The following is a 19,292-nucleotide window of genomic DNA, read 5'->3' on the forward strand; positions in this document are numbered from 1 at the left end:
CATCCTGTGAGGGGGGAGTCAGGAAATACCCAGGGTAAGCAAGAGGAGTGCTTTCACTCCAATATTCCACTCATTCAGCTCTCCAGCTCATCAGACCGAGAGACTGCGAGGTGTCAAAGGTACCCCTCTCACGTTTGCACAAGCTCAGAGTCATACTCCAGGTCAATTATCCAGCCAGTTGGATTCTGGACTTCCACCCACCCAAGGCTGAGTCTCCGTAGTGAAGAGCAAACAGTTTGTATTTGTGTAGCAACAAATGACAAATTTGGAAGTAATTTATATTTTTTAGAACCAGACAAACTTGATCTCTCTATACTTGCTCCCCTAGAAAGTATTCCCTGTAATAAAAAGTGAATCAATATACTAGGTGAGTGCGGTAACTGGTTTACTTTTCACTAACTAGCGTCGGGTTCTTTACAGTACCTCATGTGAAAATTCTATAGTTAGTTTCTAGGTATGCCGAAACAATATATCTCTAGTAAAGTTTTTGAACGTCTTCTGGCAAACCGTCCTAATAGGTTTGCGGAAGGTAATCATCTACTCCCTAGTTTGCAATTTGGTTTTCGTAAAGGCCTTGGAGCATGTGATGCCCTTCTTACAATCTCCAATGCTGTACAGAAATCCCTTGATTGTGGTCAGGAAGTTTGTGTGATTGGCCTTGATTTTAGTGCTGCCTTTGACCGTGTTAATCATGAGGCCCTTGTTTTCAAACTCAAACAGTTGGGAGTGGGTGGGTCGTTTCTTAGCATTATTATTGATTTATTAAGCAATAGATCTCAAAGAGTTGTTGTTGATGGGCACCATAGTGAGTATAGGAATGTGATATCCGGTGTTCCACAGGGTAGTGTTCTTGGCCCATTACTTTTCATACTATAGACACATAACATGTGGTTTGGCCTAGAAAACAAGCTTATATCATATGCAGATGATGCTACTCTCTATGCATCAATTCCATCCCCTGAATGTAGATCGTGGGTTGGTGAATCCCTTAATAGAGATTTAGCCAAAATTAGTGCATGGTGCAAATTATGGGGTATGAAGTTGAATCCTAACAAAACTCAAAGTATGATTGTAAGTAGGTCAAAGACAGTGGCTCCTCAACATCCGGATCTCTGTATTGATAATGTTTCTTTAAATTTGTATGACTCTTTTAAAATTTCGGGTGTGATTCTCGACAGCAAATTTACTTTTGAGAAACACATTAGGTCTGTGTCTTCTTCAATTGCACAATAAATTGGCTTATTGAGAAAGTCTTACAAGATTTTTGGTGATCAATCTATTCTGAAGAAGTGTTTTAATTCTTTCATTCTACCTTGTTTTGAGTATTGTTCTCCTGTCTGGTGTTCAACTGCTGATTCTCATCTTAATTTGTTTGACAGAAACTTAAGGTCTATTAAATTTCTTATTCCTGATCTAGATATTAATCTTTGGCACCGTCGTTCAATTAGTTCATAATGCATGTTGCATAAGATTTTTCATAACTCTGACCATCCTTTACATTCAGATCTCCCTGGACAATTCTATCCTGTTCGTAATACTAGGTAGGCAGTTAATTGTAATAGCCAGGCCTTCTCCATCATGAGTCTCAATACTACACAGTACTCTAGAAGTTTTATTCCAGCTGTTACCAAGTTGTGGAATGATCTTCCTAATCGGATAGTTGAATCAGTAGAGCTTCAAAAGTTCAAAGTTAGAGCAAATGATTTTATGTTGACCAGGCTGACATGAGTCTTTTTATAGTTTATATATGACATATCTGTTTTTGACGTTGTTAATAGTTTATATATGACATATCTATTTTGACGTTGTTACTGCTTTTAGAATTATTTTTTGTTAATCTGTTCTCATCATTTATTTATTTCCTTATTTCCTTTCCTCACTGGGCTATTTTCCCCTATTGGAGCCCTTGGGCTTATAGCATCTTGCTTTTCCAACCAAGGTTGTAGCTTGGCTAGTAATAATTATAATAATAAATGATATCTTCATTATTTGTAAAAATAATTGGCTGAAACCTCTGGAGAGCATGTACGACATGTTTCTGATTACATCAAAACTATAAAACAATTTTTGTTTTTTTTCCAAGTTATGTTAAACACTATAGCGGACGGTCCCCTTAATAGACCGTAAGTTCCTGTCCAACAAATCAAGATGAGAATTAGCAGCTAAAGATGAGACAGGAGAACAATACTTAAGGAGGTAGAATGAAAGAATTAAAACTCTTCTTCAAAATAGATGATCACCAAATATCTTGAAAGACTTTCTCTATAAGCCAATTTTTTGTGCAATTGAAAGACACCCAGTGGGTTTCTCAAAAGTAAATTTGCTGTCGAGAATCACACCTAATTTTTCAAGAGCCATACAAAGTTAAAGAAACATTATTAATGCTGAGATCCAGATGTTGAAGAGCCACTGTCCTTGACCTACTTACAACCATACTTTGAGTTTTGTTTGGGTTCAATTCCATACCACATAATTTGCACCATGAACTAATTTTCGCTACTTTACTTTTAATTTGATGGCTGTTTTTCTGGTCCCATACAGCAGGGGAACCCCGCTCTCTACAAGACCTCCACTGTCGTTCTACCTTGTTCGTTCAGAGTATTTAAACACTAATTCTTTTCAACGTTTTGAGATTTGAGTATCTTTTATGAATAAAGAGTCCGATACCCCACCAGACCTACCTTCTCTCGGTATGTGAAAGAAGGCATGTGTGGGGGGCGTCATTTCAGTTATCTTTGCCTTGTCCAAGTTATTTAACCATGTTTCATATAATGCTAGCATATCTAAATATTTCTCGTTTATCTATTCTCGAATTTGAACAGTCTTATCACCTACAGATTGTATATTTACATAGCCACAGTTTATGACATCCCTAATAACCATGATCAGTATTTTCCGCCAGTCTTTTCAATTCCAAGTCAAAAGCATTGCACTCTCTAGAATTTACTGTGTGGTCATTTGGTCTATTTAACTTTGTGCAGTTTATACACTTTGACACTTGCGAATTACACTCCCTGGTGGAGTGTCTCCCTGAACATTTCCCGCAGACTTTATCTTCATTCTTAGACTTGCAATCTTTTTCAAAATGTCCATACCTCTGACAGTGGTAGCAGGTGATCACGTGGTACCTATCACGTATGTTATAGATACCCCATCGTAGCAATACTTTGTCCCCATTATCATGAATAGCCCTCCGAACTTCAGGATCACATTTCAGCACATGGTGGGGGGTACCCCACGAGGCATTTTTCTTCAGGACTACACTTATCTTCTATATTTTGGATTTGGTCCAGGCAGCGATTTCTTTGAATCCAAGCATTTACTACATCACCATCATCATTGTATAGATTGTATATCATTATTTTGGGTTTTAGTTTTCCGATTTTTCTCGTTTCAGTGTCAGCCACCAATGTCTGAATTTTGTTTACCGCCTCTTCTCTGATCGTGTTGTTTGCAAAGTTTACAACAACATTTCCATTCGTAGTTGACCTCGTGTTAAGTATAGGAATGTCTTTAAGTGCTTGTTCAACCTCACGTTTTTTTTCAGTGATTTTAGTTGTTAGTTGATTTAATTATCAACAGATTTTTTTCCTTAACTTTGTCAGCAAATGCCGGTTTCTCCAGTTTGGGTCTTTCAGTGTTCGAAGTGTTGCTTTAATTGATTCCATATTCATGGCAAGAATGTCAACTTTCTCAGTGAGGTCGGTGGTCTGGGTGGTATTTGCTGCATCTGCGCTAAGGTCCGCAAGTTTGTTTTCCAAGTCATCTATTTTCGCATCTTGTTCGTTCAGGGACAGATCTCTCACGTTTACATCTTCCTTTAATTTTGATATTACCAAATTTTTTTGTCTAGCTTCACGTACGCAGTGTGGGCATAACCAGTCTAGGTTTTTCCGTTCATTCTCACTGATGGCTGTCACTATATGCACACATCTCTTATGGTAGAGTCTATTACATTCACATACTATCCATTTTCTCCGTTCTCCATCCGTTTCATTACATATGAAGCAGACACAGTTAGGAGCAGACATATTGTACTGTTTCTTATCACTAAGGTATCAATTAGATCTCTATTAAGGGATTTAACAACCACAGATCTACATTAAGGAGATGGAATTGATGCAAAGAGAGTAGCACCATCTGCATATGTGATAAGCTTATTTTCTAGGCCAAACCGCATATGTGTCTATATTAAGAAAAGTAATGGGCCAAGAACACTACCCTAAGCAACACCAGATATCTCATTTCTATACTCACTATAGTGTCTATTACTTAAAAATTCAATAATAATGCTAAGAAACGACCCACCCACTCCCAACTGTTTCAGTCTGACAACAAGGGCCTCATGATTAACATGGTCAAAGGCAGCACTAAAATCAAGGCCAATCATACAAACTTCCTGACCACAATCAAGGGATTTTTGTACAGCATTTGAGAGTATAAGAAGGGCATCATATACTCCAAGACCTTTATGAAAACCAAATTGCAAACTAGGGAACAGACGATTACCTTCAGCAAACCTATGAAGATGTTCAAAAACTTTAGATAATATGGGAGTTAGGGAAATTGGGCGGTAATGAGTTGGACTTGATCTACCACAAACATAATACATAGTGGGGTAACATTACCAATTCTCCAACAAGTGCTAAAAGCTCCTCTTCTTGCTAACTTGCGCAAAATAACAGATAACTTCAGAGCTAAGAAATCTGCAGTCTATAAAGAATAAAGGAAAAATGGCAACCGATTCGTTGAAAGTGATGAATTATTTTCCGTTTGTAACCTCCTCAGACAATCTCCAGTGCCTGCGTCCCTTTGTGGGAAAATTTACTCCCGCTGCCAGAGGTGCAAGCCCCAGAAAAGCAACACATACCAAAAGATTTGAACACCACAACTCGTGTCTTTTGTGGCCACTGACACTAGCAAGCCACCGCTGACGCCCCTTTACACGGACTCTTTCCTCATTATCCATCGCACACTGAAGGCTTTCTTATTCACCATTCGTGGTACAGAAGACGGAGTCTTCTTTAATTGCCAAAAACCTGCGTATCTCCTGCATGATGACCCACCTACAGTTTGCCTCTCTAGGGCAGGTCGCCCTATCTCACATACATGTCTTTTTTAGGGGAAAGCCATGTAATGCAGGTGTTTCATACACGTTCATATGCTGTAATGCTATTGCTTTTTTTCCTCTCAACCATTTGTATTTAAGCTCGTTATCTTGTTGAGTAAAGTCACTTACATTCACCTCACCTTTCTGTTCGTACCCAACAGCTACCTCGCAACACTACCAACCCATTATTCTTATACTTGGTTTGTGATTCTTACTGACGCCCCTCCAGTGGGTACGGTTTCTCTTTACATGGGAGGATATAATTCATGTATGACCCAGGGCCTATCACTTTCTCCTATGATAAACACTTAGGGGCAATAGTGACCTCTCTTTGCTTCTCCACAGATCAAGCCTGGAACACTTCCAGGGAAGTTACAGAACCTTCCAGTTTTGGTTCCAATTAACTTTCAACCTTCTAATCGGTGAGTGGCCCAAATTATAGGACTCGGTTTGTATGGATAGGAAAAATACAAATTACTTAAGAAAAAACTCATTTTCGGTTGAATATTGTCTTTTCATTTCAGAAAACTCCAACAAATATTTTCATCTTTTCCTTTTCCAATGATAAATGTTCTCTACTATTTCAGATTTTTCATCCCAAAGGAAATAATCATCCATCTATTGTGACGAAGATTATGTAAACTTCTGAAGATATCTACAAGAGATACAGGACTGGGAAAAAGGAAGAAGGGTCTGTGTTAGTTCATGCAGTAAGACTTTCATGTAGAGAATAGGAAGTTTGTTGTTAACTTTATATTTGTCTGCTGTTGAAGATAATATTGAAGAGGATGTCATCCAGTGATAGGGAGGGGATTAAGAACTCTGAATCAATAGAATTTCCAGTAAAAACCGAAATGGAAGATTCCTTTTCACACTCTGCAATCAAGATAGAAAATGATGATTTGGTCAACAGTTGTGGACTCTTTGATGATGACTCTCTTTTCATGGACCCAGTCATGGAATTCAAAGCAGAGCCAGAATTTGAAGCAGAGCCAGAATTTGAAGGAGAGCCAGAAATAGAATTCAAAGCCAAGCCAGAAATAGAATTCAAAGCAGAGCCAGAATTCAAAGCAGAGCCAGAAATATTTGAGTCAAATGAAGGTGACATGAAATACTGTTTCGACTCTGATGCATCAGTGAGTGAGGAGGATTCACAAATCAGCAAAAGGGAAGTCAATAAAGAGGAGGAGAAGAGTGTAAAGACAAGTGTAAAAGAGGAAAGTGACATACATTTGGGATCCAGTAGGAAAGAGGACAAAGGAAAGGGAAGAGGAAGGGGGAAAGAATGTTCACAGAAAGAGGAGCAGATGGAAAACAGAGGCTGTAAAAAACCTCTTTGTCAGGAAAGTGATTCCAAAACTCAAATTGATGTTGGTACGAGAGAGAAGTCGTTTGTGGGTGGAAATTCTGAAAAGCTAGTTAGAGGAGTAGTTAACCCCAACACTCGAATGCTAATTCACACTGAAGACCTGTTCAGATGCAGAGAAAGTGACAAAACATTTTCTAATGAAATTGAACGTAAAGTACATTATGAAACTCACAATAGGATAAAGTCATTCAAGTGTAGTGTTTGTGACAAAGCATTTCATACAAAAAGTTGTCTTGCAAGACATTTTAGAATTCACACCGGGGAGAAACCATTCAAGTGCAGTGTCTGTGATAAAGCATTTCATTTGAAAAGTATTCTTGCAACGCATTCTAGAATTCACACCGGGGAGAAACCATTTAAGTGCAGTGTTTGTGATAAAGCATTTCTTACAAAAAGATATATTGCAAGACATTCTAGAATTCACACCGGGGAGAAACCATTCAAGTGTAGTGTTTGTGATAAAGCATTTCTTACAAAAAGATATATTGCAAGACATTCTAGAATTCACACCGGGGAGAAACCATTCAAGTGCAGTGTTTGTGACAAAGCATTTCATACAAAAAGTTGTCTTACAAGACATTCTAGAATTCACACCGGGGAGAAACCATTCAAGTGCAGTGTCTGTGATAAAGCATTTCATACGAAAAGTTACCTTTCAAGACATTTTGGAACTCACAATGGGGAAAACCCATTCAAATGTGATGTCTGTGACAAAGCATTTAAGGCCAAATATTATCTTGCAAGACATTCTAGAATTCACACTGGGGAGAAACCATTCAAGTGTAATGTCTGTGAAAAAGCATTTCATTTGAAAAGTATTCTTGCAACACATTCTAGAATTCACACTAGGGAGAACTTATTCAAATGTGATGTCTGTGACAAAGCATTTCATATGAAAAGTATTCTTGCAACACATTTTAGAATTCACACTGGGGAGAAACCATTCAAGTGTAATGTCTGTGACAAAGCATTTTCTCAGAAAATTCATCTCTCAAGGCATCATAAAATTCATAATGGGTTTTGATGGAGAAAGGATGATGATAGGAACACAAGACCAAGGACTCCTAACAAACAGCTTCAAGAAAATGGTGGGCATATCAGGAAACGACCAGTGTAGGTTTTGTCATGCAGCATTTGAGAGTGTTGGTTATCTGGTTTCAGCCTGCCAGACTCTAATTCGCAGATGGTCACTACACAGCTCATCACAGTAAGATCTGTAAATATATACATTGGAAAGTATGTAAAGAATACAAAATTGAAGTAAAAGTTAAGATATGGGAGCATGAACCAGATTCAGTTACCCCCAACAGATACATTACCATCTTTTATGATGAGATAATCTCGACAGGAAGATATATAGAAGGAGGTGCTATAAGACCTGATATTTTGATCTGAAATAAAGAAGAAAAAACAGCAAAGATTATAGATGTGACAGTACCCAGTGATTTCGGACTCAACAGAGCTGAGAGGCAGAGAATAACAAAATATCAAGAACTGAAGAACGATCTGAAAAATACTTGTGAACTGAAAGAAATAGAAGTAATACCTGTGGTGGTGGGGGCAGCAGGACTTATGAAGAAAAGCCTGAGACAATACCTTCAGGGGATACCAAGTTGCCCAAGCATAAATGAGGAGCAGATTGCTGCCATCAAGGGAACAGTGACCATCTTGTAAAGAGCCCTCGGATACAAGGCTAGTGGAGTTTAGAGGTGCAACCGTAGAGCCCAAGTTGAGGTCCATTGCATCACTAATATAAAGTAGAGCCAATTAAGATATTAAGACAAAGAGTGAAGCCATTTAAGTACAGTGTGTGTGATATGACATTTGCCTGGAGAACACTTTTTTTCAAAGCATAGGAGGAAGATTTGTGCTGGAGAAAATGTTCAAGGAAGTGGGGAAGTTGTGTTCTTTTGAAAAGAAGAGAAAGCTGGTACAAAGCAATTAAATTTCCATATTTGCTAGACTCTAGTTGTGCTCTCTCTCTTGTTGGGTCAATCAACTGGAATTGAGACAGTTCCATTACAAATGTCTCTTTATTGGACATTTACTAAGAAGTTTAATGTAATTTTGATCAAGCAAGAGAAACATGTCCGATTAAAGGAGATCTGTGTCTCCCTGGTGATGTTCAGCTGCTTGTGCTATTGCACTCTGATGGGTCATCTCATGTTAGCTGGTTATGCACCTCCTCGTTGTACTGTACTTCTGACTCCCTAATTATTCACATCCTTTGTTGCTTAGGAACATTTGACAGTTAGGATCCTTAACTGTATTTGTGGAGATTAAATGGTTAGAGGAAATACTTGAACAACAGAAAACAAGTGTTTTATTTGCATTTGTCTGCTGATCTCTTTTGCAGTATGTGGTGGAGGAGGGACATAATTACTGTAGTGCAGCTTTCTTTAAGGATTTTTGTACTTAGTTGTATTTCACTCAATTGGTTTGTTATTATTATGCTGAATTTGTTTTGTATTTCAACTTCTATTATTGGTTTATTGCTACACATCATATACACCAGGTAGCGTAATTGTGTTACAGTATCTGTGCTAACTGCCTTTATCAAATACTGTATACCTGTTCCTGTTGGGTTGCATGTCTGCTGCTGTCCTATCCCTCATGCGTACGTGACCTTCAGTGTCTGTCAATCTCTGACTGCAGAAGATGAACTTCAAGTTCTATCTTTCATCTTCAAAGAGGTCAAGGAGGGCTGATCGATGAGTTGCTGTCTCTCTCTCTCTCTCTTTTGGGAGAGAGAATCAGTGCATGCCGGTAATGTCAATACCTGCTGCCATATCGGGTCCCCGTTGAAGGGTTCTTGAGATGACTACAGAATCTTCTGATGTGGCGCTGCCAAGGAAGAAGTTACAGAAGCACAGGACGGCTGATAAGTCTGATTCTCCACAATCTCAGTCTGGTTCCTCTGCATGGTTTTGTTGGAGGAACAATGTTATAGCAACACCCTTCCATTGGGAAGGCGTTGAGGTACAATACAAAGTACAAGGGGACACGCTCCTGCTACCAGTGCTAAATCTCATGAGAGATGAGCCACAAGGTCTATTGGTCAAGATACATACCCTTGCTTTAATTCCTCTCCTGCCAGGATGCTTGCCAGCAATTTGGTGACCTTCTATTCACACTCCCGAACTAGCAGGCGACAATGAGCTACCATAAGGAGCTCTCCTATGAAGGTTGACTCTTCAGATCAGTTTTCATAAGCAGTGAGCACCTTTTCCTCGCAGACACCTCTTAGTCTCTCTCCACATGTACTATCATTCCCACAAACATGATGATTACTGCTTTGACCTAGAGTTTATATAAGTTCACGATCATTGCCAATTTCAAGGACACGAGATGTTACAATCTCACGAGCAGAAGCAGTAATTGTTCACTCTCTTCTTTCAACAGCCTTCCTCATCTGCTTCTTGTGGAATTTGCCACTTCACCCTACCTCTTCAAAGATAGCAGTCGGGACCACTGTCTTATGAATAACCTCTAAGAAAGACCTCACCATTTGCTATGGTGATTCTCTCCTGTCATGCATGCAGTTGACCACCTGTACCATTTGCTTCATTCTCCAATCCTGCATATTGTTTGTATCTTGAAAAATTTAATAACCTTTTTTCCTCCTCCTCCTCCTCATATTTGTATCTTAAATCCAAACACAAGTCAAAGAAAGACCATTAAGTTAATGTATCAGTAAAGAGACAAACCTCAAGGAAAGAATTTATTGCAAACACAAGATATCAGAGAACAAATATGTATGTGTCCCTCTGCTGCTGAGAGCCCCTTTTTGGGCTGTATCCCTCGCCAGTTTTTTCTTCCTACCTTTGCCAAAGCTAGCAGTGCAAAACGCACTGTGATTATCTTGCATTCTCTTCTTGTGCAATGAGAATCTGTCAAACTTTGACACTAGCTTTCTTACCTGATGGTGTCTTTGCTGATAGAAAGGTTCCTTTTCAATTTGAATTCTCAGGGAAAGTTCAGAATTCCTAAGAGCAAAATGTTACCTTACTTTGATGTTCTTCCTAAATGAATATTTTTGTCAGTTAGACTATAAAGAAAAGGGAATGTTTTTGTGTCTGTAAAGTTGTAAATGGACTTTGAATATTTCTTCTATTTTTTTATTGCTTACATGTATATAACTTAAGTGTACATTGTATTATTCTTTACTTAAAACAAATAATTATTAATTTGAGATATTGTATTTTTCACGTGAATTTTTTAATTGAATAAATTATTTTTAAAGAAATGTCCTAATTCAATTGACACTTTAGTTCCTTTCACACTTCAGTATTATTAAATGGACAGGTGTTCCATACCTGGAATACAAACCTTAGCTATTTAATACGGGTAATACTTTCGGCGTAGCTGAAATGACGAGACATTAAAATTTAACGAGGGTTTACTACTCACACCGCTAGTTAGCGGGGATAGGGGAGGGTAGCATGCTACCCCCCCCACCCCCCCTCACACACACCTGTGCTTGAACTCACTTTGCTCTCGGCTCGGATGGTAGTAGGACGTGTCCACTGTCATGCTCGCCGCTCATTGGCAGCCATTAAGGCTTTTTTTGCTTTCTCTTTTTGACAGTTTTGTGTGTGAAGTTGACCTCTACTATTATGCACACCTGGCCTGAATTACCCGACCGCCCCTTTGGAACATTCATGTCGGTGGTCGAAACAGACCCTCATGCCCTTTGCCCTTCCTGTAGAGGTCAACGGTGTGACAGTGATAATAAGTGTAGCGAGTGCAGGGAGTGGTCTACCTCCCAGTGGGAGAGGTTTTTATGGCGACGTAAGAAGTAGTCCAACCGGGATATTTCTCCTTCGAAGGTTTCTTGGAAAGGAGAAATATCCAAGGCCTCTTCTTCCGTATCTCAAACCTCCTCCGAAGCTCCCACTCAGTCGGTCTCATTCGAGAGACCGTCGAGTGGTAGCGTAGACCGTTGTACTGTTTTCCAAGCTCGGGGAGGATTTGTCACTAATCCCTCTTTTCCAGCTTTGGTCTTCCTTGGGGGTTGAGGGTTCGCTCTCCAAGGAAGTCTTACTTGACTACATCCGATTGGGTGCCCCTGTCAAGTAATCGCCGCCCCCGGCAGAGGTTGATCCTCTGTCGATTGTCGACGTTGTGGTGTCAGAGTTATCCAATGCGGTATCGCCTACTACCTCTGCCTCTTCAAACCCCACAGTAGCTGAAGGCTTAGTTTCTCCCGTTCCTGTTCAACCAACTAGGGAGAAACTAAGTCCAACAGTCTCTCCTGCTAGTGTTTCTCTCCCCTCGGGGGAGTTCGCAAGGCTCGACTTCCTCTTCGCCAGAGAGGTCTTCCTTCACCTGCAGTGAGTTGGCGCCTCTCTGGTTCTACATCTTCGTTGCAGTCCCCCGTAGAGGAGCCTTATCAGCAATCACCGACTGTTCCTACTTTGGTCCTGGACCTCTCAGCGGATCGTTCGCGATCCCCCTAGGTAGAAGGTTGTCCTTTCAAAGGACACGTCGACCTTCCACCCATCAGACCTGCCGTCACCATCCCTGAGTGCTGATGCGCGCTACGCGCCGACGAACCTGACCTCCACACTCGTCAGGCATCATCTTCTAACCCTAATACAGGGCATCAAGGGCGTATGCGCCAGCGCGCGCATACTTCACTCACGCATTATGCCAGCAGAGTAGAGCATACGTGCCTACGTTCACCTGTGCGCCAGGCTTTGCCTGAGCAAGCGCGCCCACGCCCAGCCACGTGCCATTCCTCACCTGCGCGTTCCTGCGCGTCAGTGTGCTCCTGCGTGTCAGCGCGCTCCTGGGCGCCAGCAACCTCCTGCACGCCAGCGCTCTCCAACGCGCCAGCGCTCTCCTGCACGCCAGCGTTCTCCTGCATGCCGCGCGCCAGCGCTCTCCTGCACGCCAGCGTTCTCCTGCACGCCAGTAATCTCCTGCGCGCTAGCGCCCACGCGCAGCAGTCATCTCTCCTGCGCGCCCACGATCTTCAGATCTGGGCGCTGTTGGGAAGTCTGTACTGACTTCTCCCTCGCGCCTATGCGCCAGCTCTCTCCAGCGCCCGACACACACAGTCTCTTGCTCGCGTCCACGAGGATATGCGCGCGCACCCTCGCCCATCCTCTCTTGCAGTTGCGCACTACCTTTCTGATGCGCGCCCACGAGCAGCACAGGCATCAACTGCGCGCCCACGAGCAGCACAGTCATCAACTGCGCGCCCTCTCGCCCTACGGCTTCTCCAGGGGCACACGAACTCTCGCCTGCGCGCCCGGGCGTTCAACGCCCTGATCCTGCGTGCCCACGCTCGCGCGAATATTCTCCCACGCGCTCGCCTGTGCACCCACAGTCTCCCCCGTGCGCTCATGCGCGCCATCAGTCTCCCGCGCATCCTCGCAGTCGCCCGCGCGCTCACACGCGCACCAGCAGTCTCCCGTGCGCGAGCACCATTACACGCCCCCGCATGAGCGTCAATATCCTCCTGCGTGCGAGGCTGCTGGACAACGCACGGCAAGGTCACCATCGCCTCATTCCCCTCCCCGCAAATGCATAACAGCGCGTATTGCGGTGGAAGGGAAACATCCAGAAGGATCCAGGATCCCTATTCCTTTTCAGGCGAACCCGCCCATGGGAACTCCTCCCAGGGATCCTTCTATCCCTGTCCCTTCAAAGGGGGTGTCTGACAGCGCGTCTGTCAGTCAACAACCTTGGTTCGGTGCTCTAATCAGAGCAGTTACACAGGCCTTCAAGCCTGTTTTCTCTGAATTAGGGTACAGATCCTTGGCTGTCTCTACCTATCTGAAGAGAAAAAGAGGAGTTCCGGACGCGGTAACTTCTCCAAGGGCTAGGTTGACTCCACGCAAGCCTTCGAGGCAGGTTCCTTCATCCCCCAGACTTTCCTTCGCTGTCGGAGGAGTACTTCCCGTCATCAGGGGAATCACGTGAGGTGAGACTATCCCCCATCGCATCGATGAGGGAAACCCCTCCTCGCGCTGAGAATTCTTCCCAAGTGGGGTCTGGAAAGAACTTGCCATCTTCTATGTTGGAGTCCTACATCCTTCTCAGGAAGGAGTCGAAGGACTTGAAGACTTTACCAAAGTCCTCTACAAGACCAAGATCGCTGTACAGCTCTCCGAGTTGTCCTCCTCCAACCGCTCGTTCTCGGCAACCGAGATCCTTAACCAGGAGAAGGTTGCGAAGTGTGATATGCAAGCCACGATCTGGTTAGGGACCTTAGGTATCCTGACACGCTCTGAGGATTTCTCCAAGGAACGTACCAGGAAAGCTATGGAGACGTTCCTTCTCTCAGGCACTCGCATGATCTAGTTTCTGGCCCACCAAGTCTCGAACTTGTGGGCAAACACCATCCTGAAACGTGGGGATGCGGTGGCTGAGAGATCAATAGGCTCAGGCATTCTTCTTTAGAAGGAACGATCCTGTTTGAGCCTAAGGATGTGGGACAGGCTGCGGAGAGGTGGAGGAAGACTCACCAAGACTCCCTCCTTCATAGGGCTTTGACATCTAAGCCCTATAAGCCTCCAGCACCCCAGCAGTCCCGTCCGACCAAGACCGCAAAATCGACGACAGCAACGAAGACAGTGGTGTCTAAGCCCTTTCCTGTCAAGGATAGGAAAGGCAAAAAGTCCTCCAGGGGAGGTAAGAATCCTAGAGTGAGCAGCCAAGGCAGCAAGGTCCCCCTGCATGTTCACCAGTGGGGGGATGCCTACAAAGTTGCTCAGACAGGTGGCAGCAACTTGGGGCCGATTCCTGGACGATTTCCGTAATCAGTCAGGGATATCGCGTCCTGTTCACAACATCTCTACCTCCCCTGACGACGAATCCAGTGTCATTGAACTCCCTTGCCATAGGATCGGCAAGGGGGCAAGCCCTTCGGGCAGAAGTCCAGACTCTGTTGAAGAAGGGCGCTCTCCAAGAGATCCTCGACGGGTCTTCAGGCTTCTGTTTACTCCACATGGGCAAACAATTTAGGTGATTAGTTATCACTATGTTTACTCCAACAAATTAACGTAATTTTGGTTTTGTTTACGTAAGTAACCTGATCTTTTTGAAGATGGATTTTGAAAACAGACAATTTTTCACTTTACATTTGAAGTTGTTAATCTCTGATGAGGTCAAGCAAAATTGTCTATCACAATAATATTGATATTAAAACCTATAATTTTCCTCTGTATGTTCATATTATTTAGCAAATACTTTACTGTACTCTGTACCTATGATCAACAAAATTGTTTCTTTATATTTCAGTGGTATACTGTAATGATTTAAGCTGCAGTCTGTAACTAAATAAGCAGAACTTGATATGTTCTTATATACACACAATCTTTGGCTCCCAAACTTTAGAGAAAGGTCGACGTAGCTGTGTGAAATGTATAAAGCTATTAATGTAAAAGTCAATTAATTCATGATTTGTTCCAACACCTAATACAAACCCCTTTGCTCTTTACAGTGAATATGTATCTTAGCAAAAGCTGAAACCATCCAAAAGACTTTTTAGCAAGGTATAACCACCCACTGCTAGTTAGCGAGGGGTAGACCAGTCTCCCGGCTCACACAGGACTCGAAGGCCTGCAACACTGGCATTGACCCTGAGTGGGAGAGACTGGGCATTATCCTTTCAAATCCATCCCCAGATGATTCTCATCACCCTAGGACTAGCAGGGGCTAGAAATAGACTTGGATCAACTCGAACCTCTCGCTCTAACTGTTGAAGTAATAGTTCCTCCTCCCATACCACCGAAGGTCATACAACGTAAGGAGGCTAGGAGGAAGAATAGCACTTGACATCTGAGATCCCAGATTCTCAGAAAGGCATTACCAATCCCAGATTGGCCTCTTCAAGACCAGGGGACTGTGGCTTACCTCCTAGGTCTCAAGTCCTGCTAGATTCATAGTTGATTACTTTGACCCACCCGGGTTTTTATGGATGTGAGCTCGGGGCTTGAAGATTCCTTTGACAATGTCTTGGAACATTCTGATGGCTTGCTGCTGGTGTCTGCTAGTCCAATGATCTCTCTCCTGGAACAGAATGACTCGGACCACGTCTTTCTGCAGGTCTTATCCTGCATAAGGAAGATCAACTCCTTGGGAGATCCAGATGATGTTCCCATGAGTGAAAGGGTACTGTTCTTGAACTCTTTTATGATACCCCAGCAAGACTAAGGTAGCTTTGCCATGGTCTTGGGTGGCGCGAGTTTCCCAGTCCCTCAGGTTTGTAAGCTCATCTCGTTCACTTCCTCAGCTGTATGTATGACAGAGGAAATACTGCGAGACTGTAGAGGACAATCCATCGCCCCTCCCCCCCCCCCCCCGCCTCTGGATCCTGCAATTTTTTCCTTAAGCCAGAATTCGACCCTTGGAAGACCTCCATCTCTGTTGGTGACTCTCACAGTGGCGGACGCTGCAATTATAAAGTGGGTTGAGAAGTGCTCTTCATGATTGAACTATGGTTGGGATCAATGGCATACCTCTTCAAGAATGAAGACTTCACCGAGCAGAAGAGAGAAGTGATGTGCTCCTTCTTTCTCTTAGGCATCAGAACAGTATAGTTCCTAACCCACAATGTTCTCAGCCAGTGAGTCAAGTGGGTTTTGAGAAGGTGTGATGCCGTCATCTCAAAATTCTAGAAGCACATGCCAAAGAGAAAAGCTCTTAAGTTTTGCAATAACCTAATGAATGGTCACTCCTATTTAACGTGGAGGACTTCGAGTTAGTTGCAGAGCAGTGAAGGAAGGCGAACCAAGACCTCCTCTTCCTTTAGGCAATGACATACACGTCCATACTCCTCAGCTCCACCGCCACAGAGATCGTCTCTTACAAGATGACAGGGGCACAAGGAAAAGTCAAATGTCCCAAAGCAGGCTGCCTCTTAGAAGCTGGGCCCCAAACAGCCCTTTCAGGCTAGAGGGTCACGAGGTAGATGTGACCTTTCCCGCTAAGGGGCTAATCCTCTTACCAGTCCACCGATGGGATGATGGCTACAGAGTAGGTGGCAGAGGTGGAGGTTTCATGGGGCCAAACCTTGGTCCATCCTCTGAGTGATGTCGAGTTCCTATGGGAAGGAATCCTTGAATGAACAGGCCTTTCATGCCAAAGTTCAGACCATGCTAGAGAAGAATGCTTTCCAAGAGGTCCTAGACAGGTCTCTAGGCTTCTACAGTCAACTCTTTCTTGTAGAAAAGATATCTGGAGGCAGGAAACCAGTCATCAATCTCTCGACCTTGAACGAGTTTGTCCAGCAAACTCCGTTCAAGATGGAGACCACAGAAATGGTTACTCAGGCCGTCAGACCAAGGGACTTCATTATAAAACTGGATTTGAAAGACACATACTTCCAGATCCCTATCCATCCATCTTCAAGGAAGTACTTAAGATTCACCATGAACAACCTGATGTACCAATTCAAGGTGCTGTGCTTTAGTGTGTCCTCATCCACCCAGGTATTCACGAGGGTCTTCCCATAGTGGCAACTTAGTCTCACAGCAGTTGTCTACTTTGATACCTAGAAGTTTGGCTGATACTCGCAGACTCGATGGAGATCCTTTTCTTTCATTGAGACAAACTCTTCGAGTTTTGCTATGATCTGGAGGCTTTGGTAAATCATGAGAAGTCCCCTCTGCAACCATCACATGGCCCAGTATATTTTGGGATGCAACCTGGGATCTTGATGCTCAGACTGGTAAGAAGATTAAACTGAACTATGTTCCTTTTAAGGCCTAATATAAGTTTCGAGTTTGCCTTAACTAACATACTCCTATCGAAAGGAGTCTGGGAATTATACACTTTTACTATTTAGTAAAATAACCCCCCTGTCACTAGTGTGCTCACCTGCATCAGTGTCTGTTCCAGCTCCACCTAGCAGAGGGTTGTTACAATCGCATGATCTTGCAGTCCTTAACCACAGTTATTGGCAGTGGGCCTCATCTTTTGCTAAAAAGCAAAACTACAAGACAGCAGATGTCCATTTATTCCTTTCCACTAGTAATATTCTTACACTCCTACCACAGGACAAAAGAAATATTAATTTATATACATCTATCAGATTATCCTCTTATATCTTATTCATGATATTACAAAAATGTTCCATCTATCTTTGCATTTCTTCTTTTAATGTTATGTTTGACCCATCCCTCCTGTTGAGTGATACTTTCTTCCTATTTTCCTTACTCAAGGATATTTCATCAATATAATTTTGTGGAATGAATGACCTAAAAACAAGTGCTGCTACTCATTTTATTTTCCTGAGATGTTCTGTCTCATCTCTTCCAGCTCTTCTTTTAACTTCACTGCCTACACTTTGGTCCTCATCTCAATGTGCTTTTGATTTCTTCATTTCCTCTCAGAAATTCTTGTATAAAAACCTTCTGCTTTTGTATCTTCATTACTGTATCATATGTCTCATCCAAACTCAAAGGTCTCCTCCGTCTTGTTACTCTATACATCCCTTGGCTTCTTTTCCAGCAGACTGTCATTCATTCTCCTTCTACTTCACTGGTTATGACAAATGAAACTTAACTCTTGGGATTTTTTCCCGTTGATGATTGCGTCTCAAGGATTTTATTCCTTGACCTGGCAAGTTGATTATACTCAGGACTCCATAAACTGTTTTAAGTTGGGTAAAGGTAAGCAACTTTTGCCAGATGCTTACCTTTACTGCCATGGAGTTAGACGTCTTTCAAGTCTGAGGATCAAAAATCCCTAAGAGAGGAAGTCTGTTCTATCTGTTGTGTGTTTGCAGATCTGTTGGTGGATTCACACGAGCAACTTTCATCCTAGCGAGTATTGTTGATTCAACGTTTCAGCCTCACTTATTGGAAGCAGTTGCTTTGCGACCAATTGCCTGACTTGGTCAGCGATCAAATCTCTAAGCTTTGCTCTCTGCCACTAAAGTGGAAGTGACTCTTTCACTGAGAGATATACTTGCCTTTATCTACTGCTGTCCTAGCCTGGTAGTTCATGTATCCAGGCAGCTCAGAAGCATTCTCATGTTCCAACACGAGAGCGCTCTGGCTCTTCAGAGTTACTGGGAGAACCTGGCAGCTATCCCAGTGGCCAGGGGTGTCAGAGGTGAAAGCTAGCCTTTCACCTAAGAGTTTGCTTAATGCAAGCAATCTTTCACCTCCTCACGATGTTATTGAATCTCTGCCAAGCCTTGATCATGGTGCCAAAAGTGAAAGCTTTTCCTTTCACTTGAGAGATTTTGCTTAAACTTTGAATGGTTTAATCTTTTGTGTTATCAAGAATCTGTTGACTTAGTCATTAAATTTATGAACCACTCTTTGTAAATTATTCATTTTGTAAAAAACATTTAGTTAAATATTTTGAAATGAATCAAGTTTTTCAAGGATTGTGTCAACCAGTTTTGCATAAACTCAATGCCTATCGGATGGTGGCTAGGCTCCGCCCACTTGCCAGGTAGAGCAACCCTCGCTATGACTTTAACCACAGATCAGTATGGTCGGATTTCTCTGCTGCTTTTGACCTGGCAGTTAGTTTTTCTTTCTCTTTTCAGAGTGATTGTTCTTGGCTGTTTTGGATGGAGACTCTACGGGCATACATGATGCTGTGCTCTGGTAAATCTGGTCTGAATTGCGGCCAGTACATTAGAAAACCGGAAATGGATCTCTTTCATCTTTGCATCTTTTGTAGTCATGTTTCTGTTGTCCATGATTCTAGTCAGCTGTTCCATGTGAAGAAGTCGACTGTAGGATGATCAGTCATTGACCTTTCTCATTTGAATAAGGTGGTTCTGCAAAATTTGTTCAAGATAGAGACATTAAGTGCAGGTATGTAGACCTTAAGGATGTATAT

The 19,292-nt window shown here is 42.6% G+C and overlaps 1 protein-coding gene and 1 long non-coding RNA gene across 2 annotated transcripts in view; both read left to right on the forward strand.

Moving 5' to 3' along the window:
• Positions 1-19,292, forward strand: part of LOC137618696 (uncharacterized) — a 408,492-nt gene that overhangs the window by 119,147 nt on the left and 270,053 nt on the right. The window lies entirely within an intron of this gene.
• On the forward strand, positions 5,346-7,704 carry LOC137618692 (zinc finger protein 28-like). Its single transcript, XM_068348853.1, has one exon. It carries the CDS (start codon positions 5,899-5,901, stop codon positions 7,501-7,503), a length of 1,605 nt encoding a protein of 534 aa, XP_068204954.1. The 5' UTR covers positions 5,346-5,898; the 3' UTR covers positions 7,504-7,704.

The sequence above is a fragment of the Palaemon carinicauda genome, chromosome 25, assembly GCF_036898095.1.
Source record: "Palaemon carinicauda isolate YSFRI2023 chromosome 25, ASM3689809v2, whole genome shotgun sequence".
NCBI lineage: Eukaryota > Metazoa > Arthropoda > Malacostraca > Decapoda > Palaemonidae > Palaemon > Palaemon carinicauda.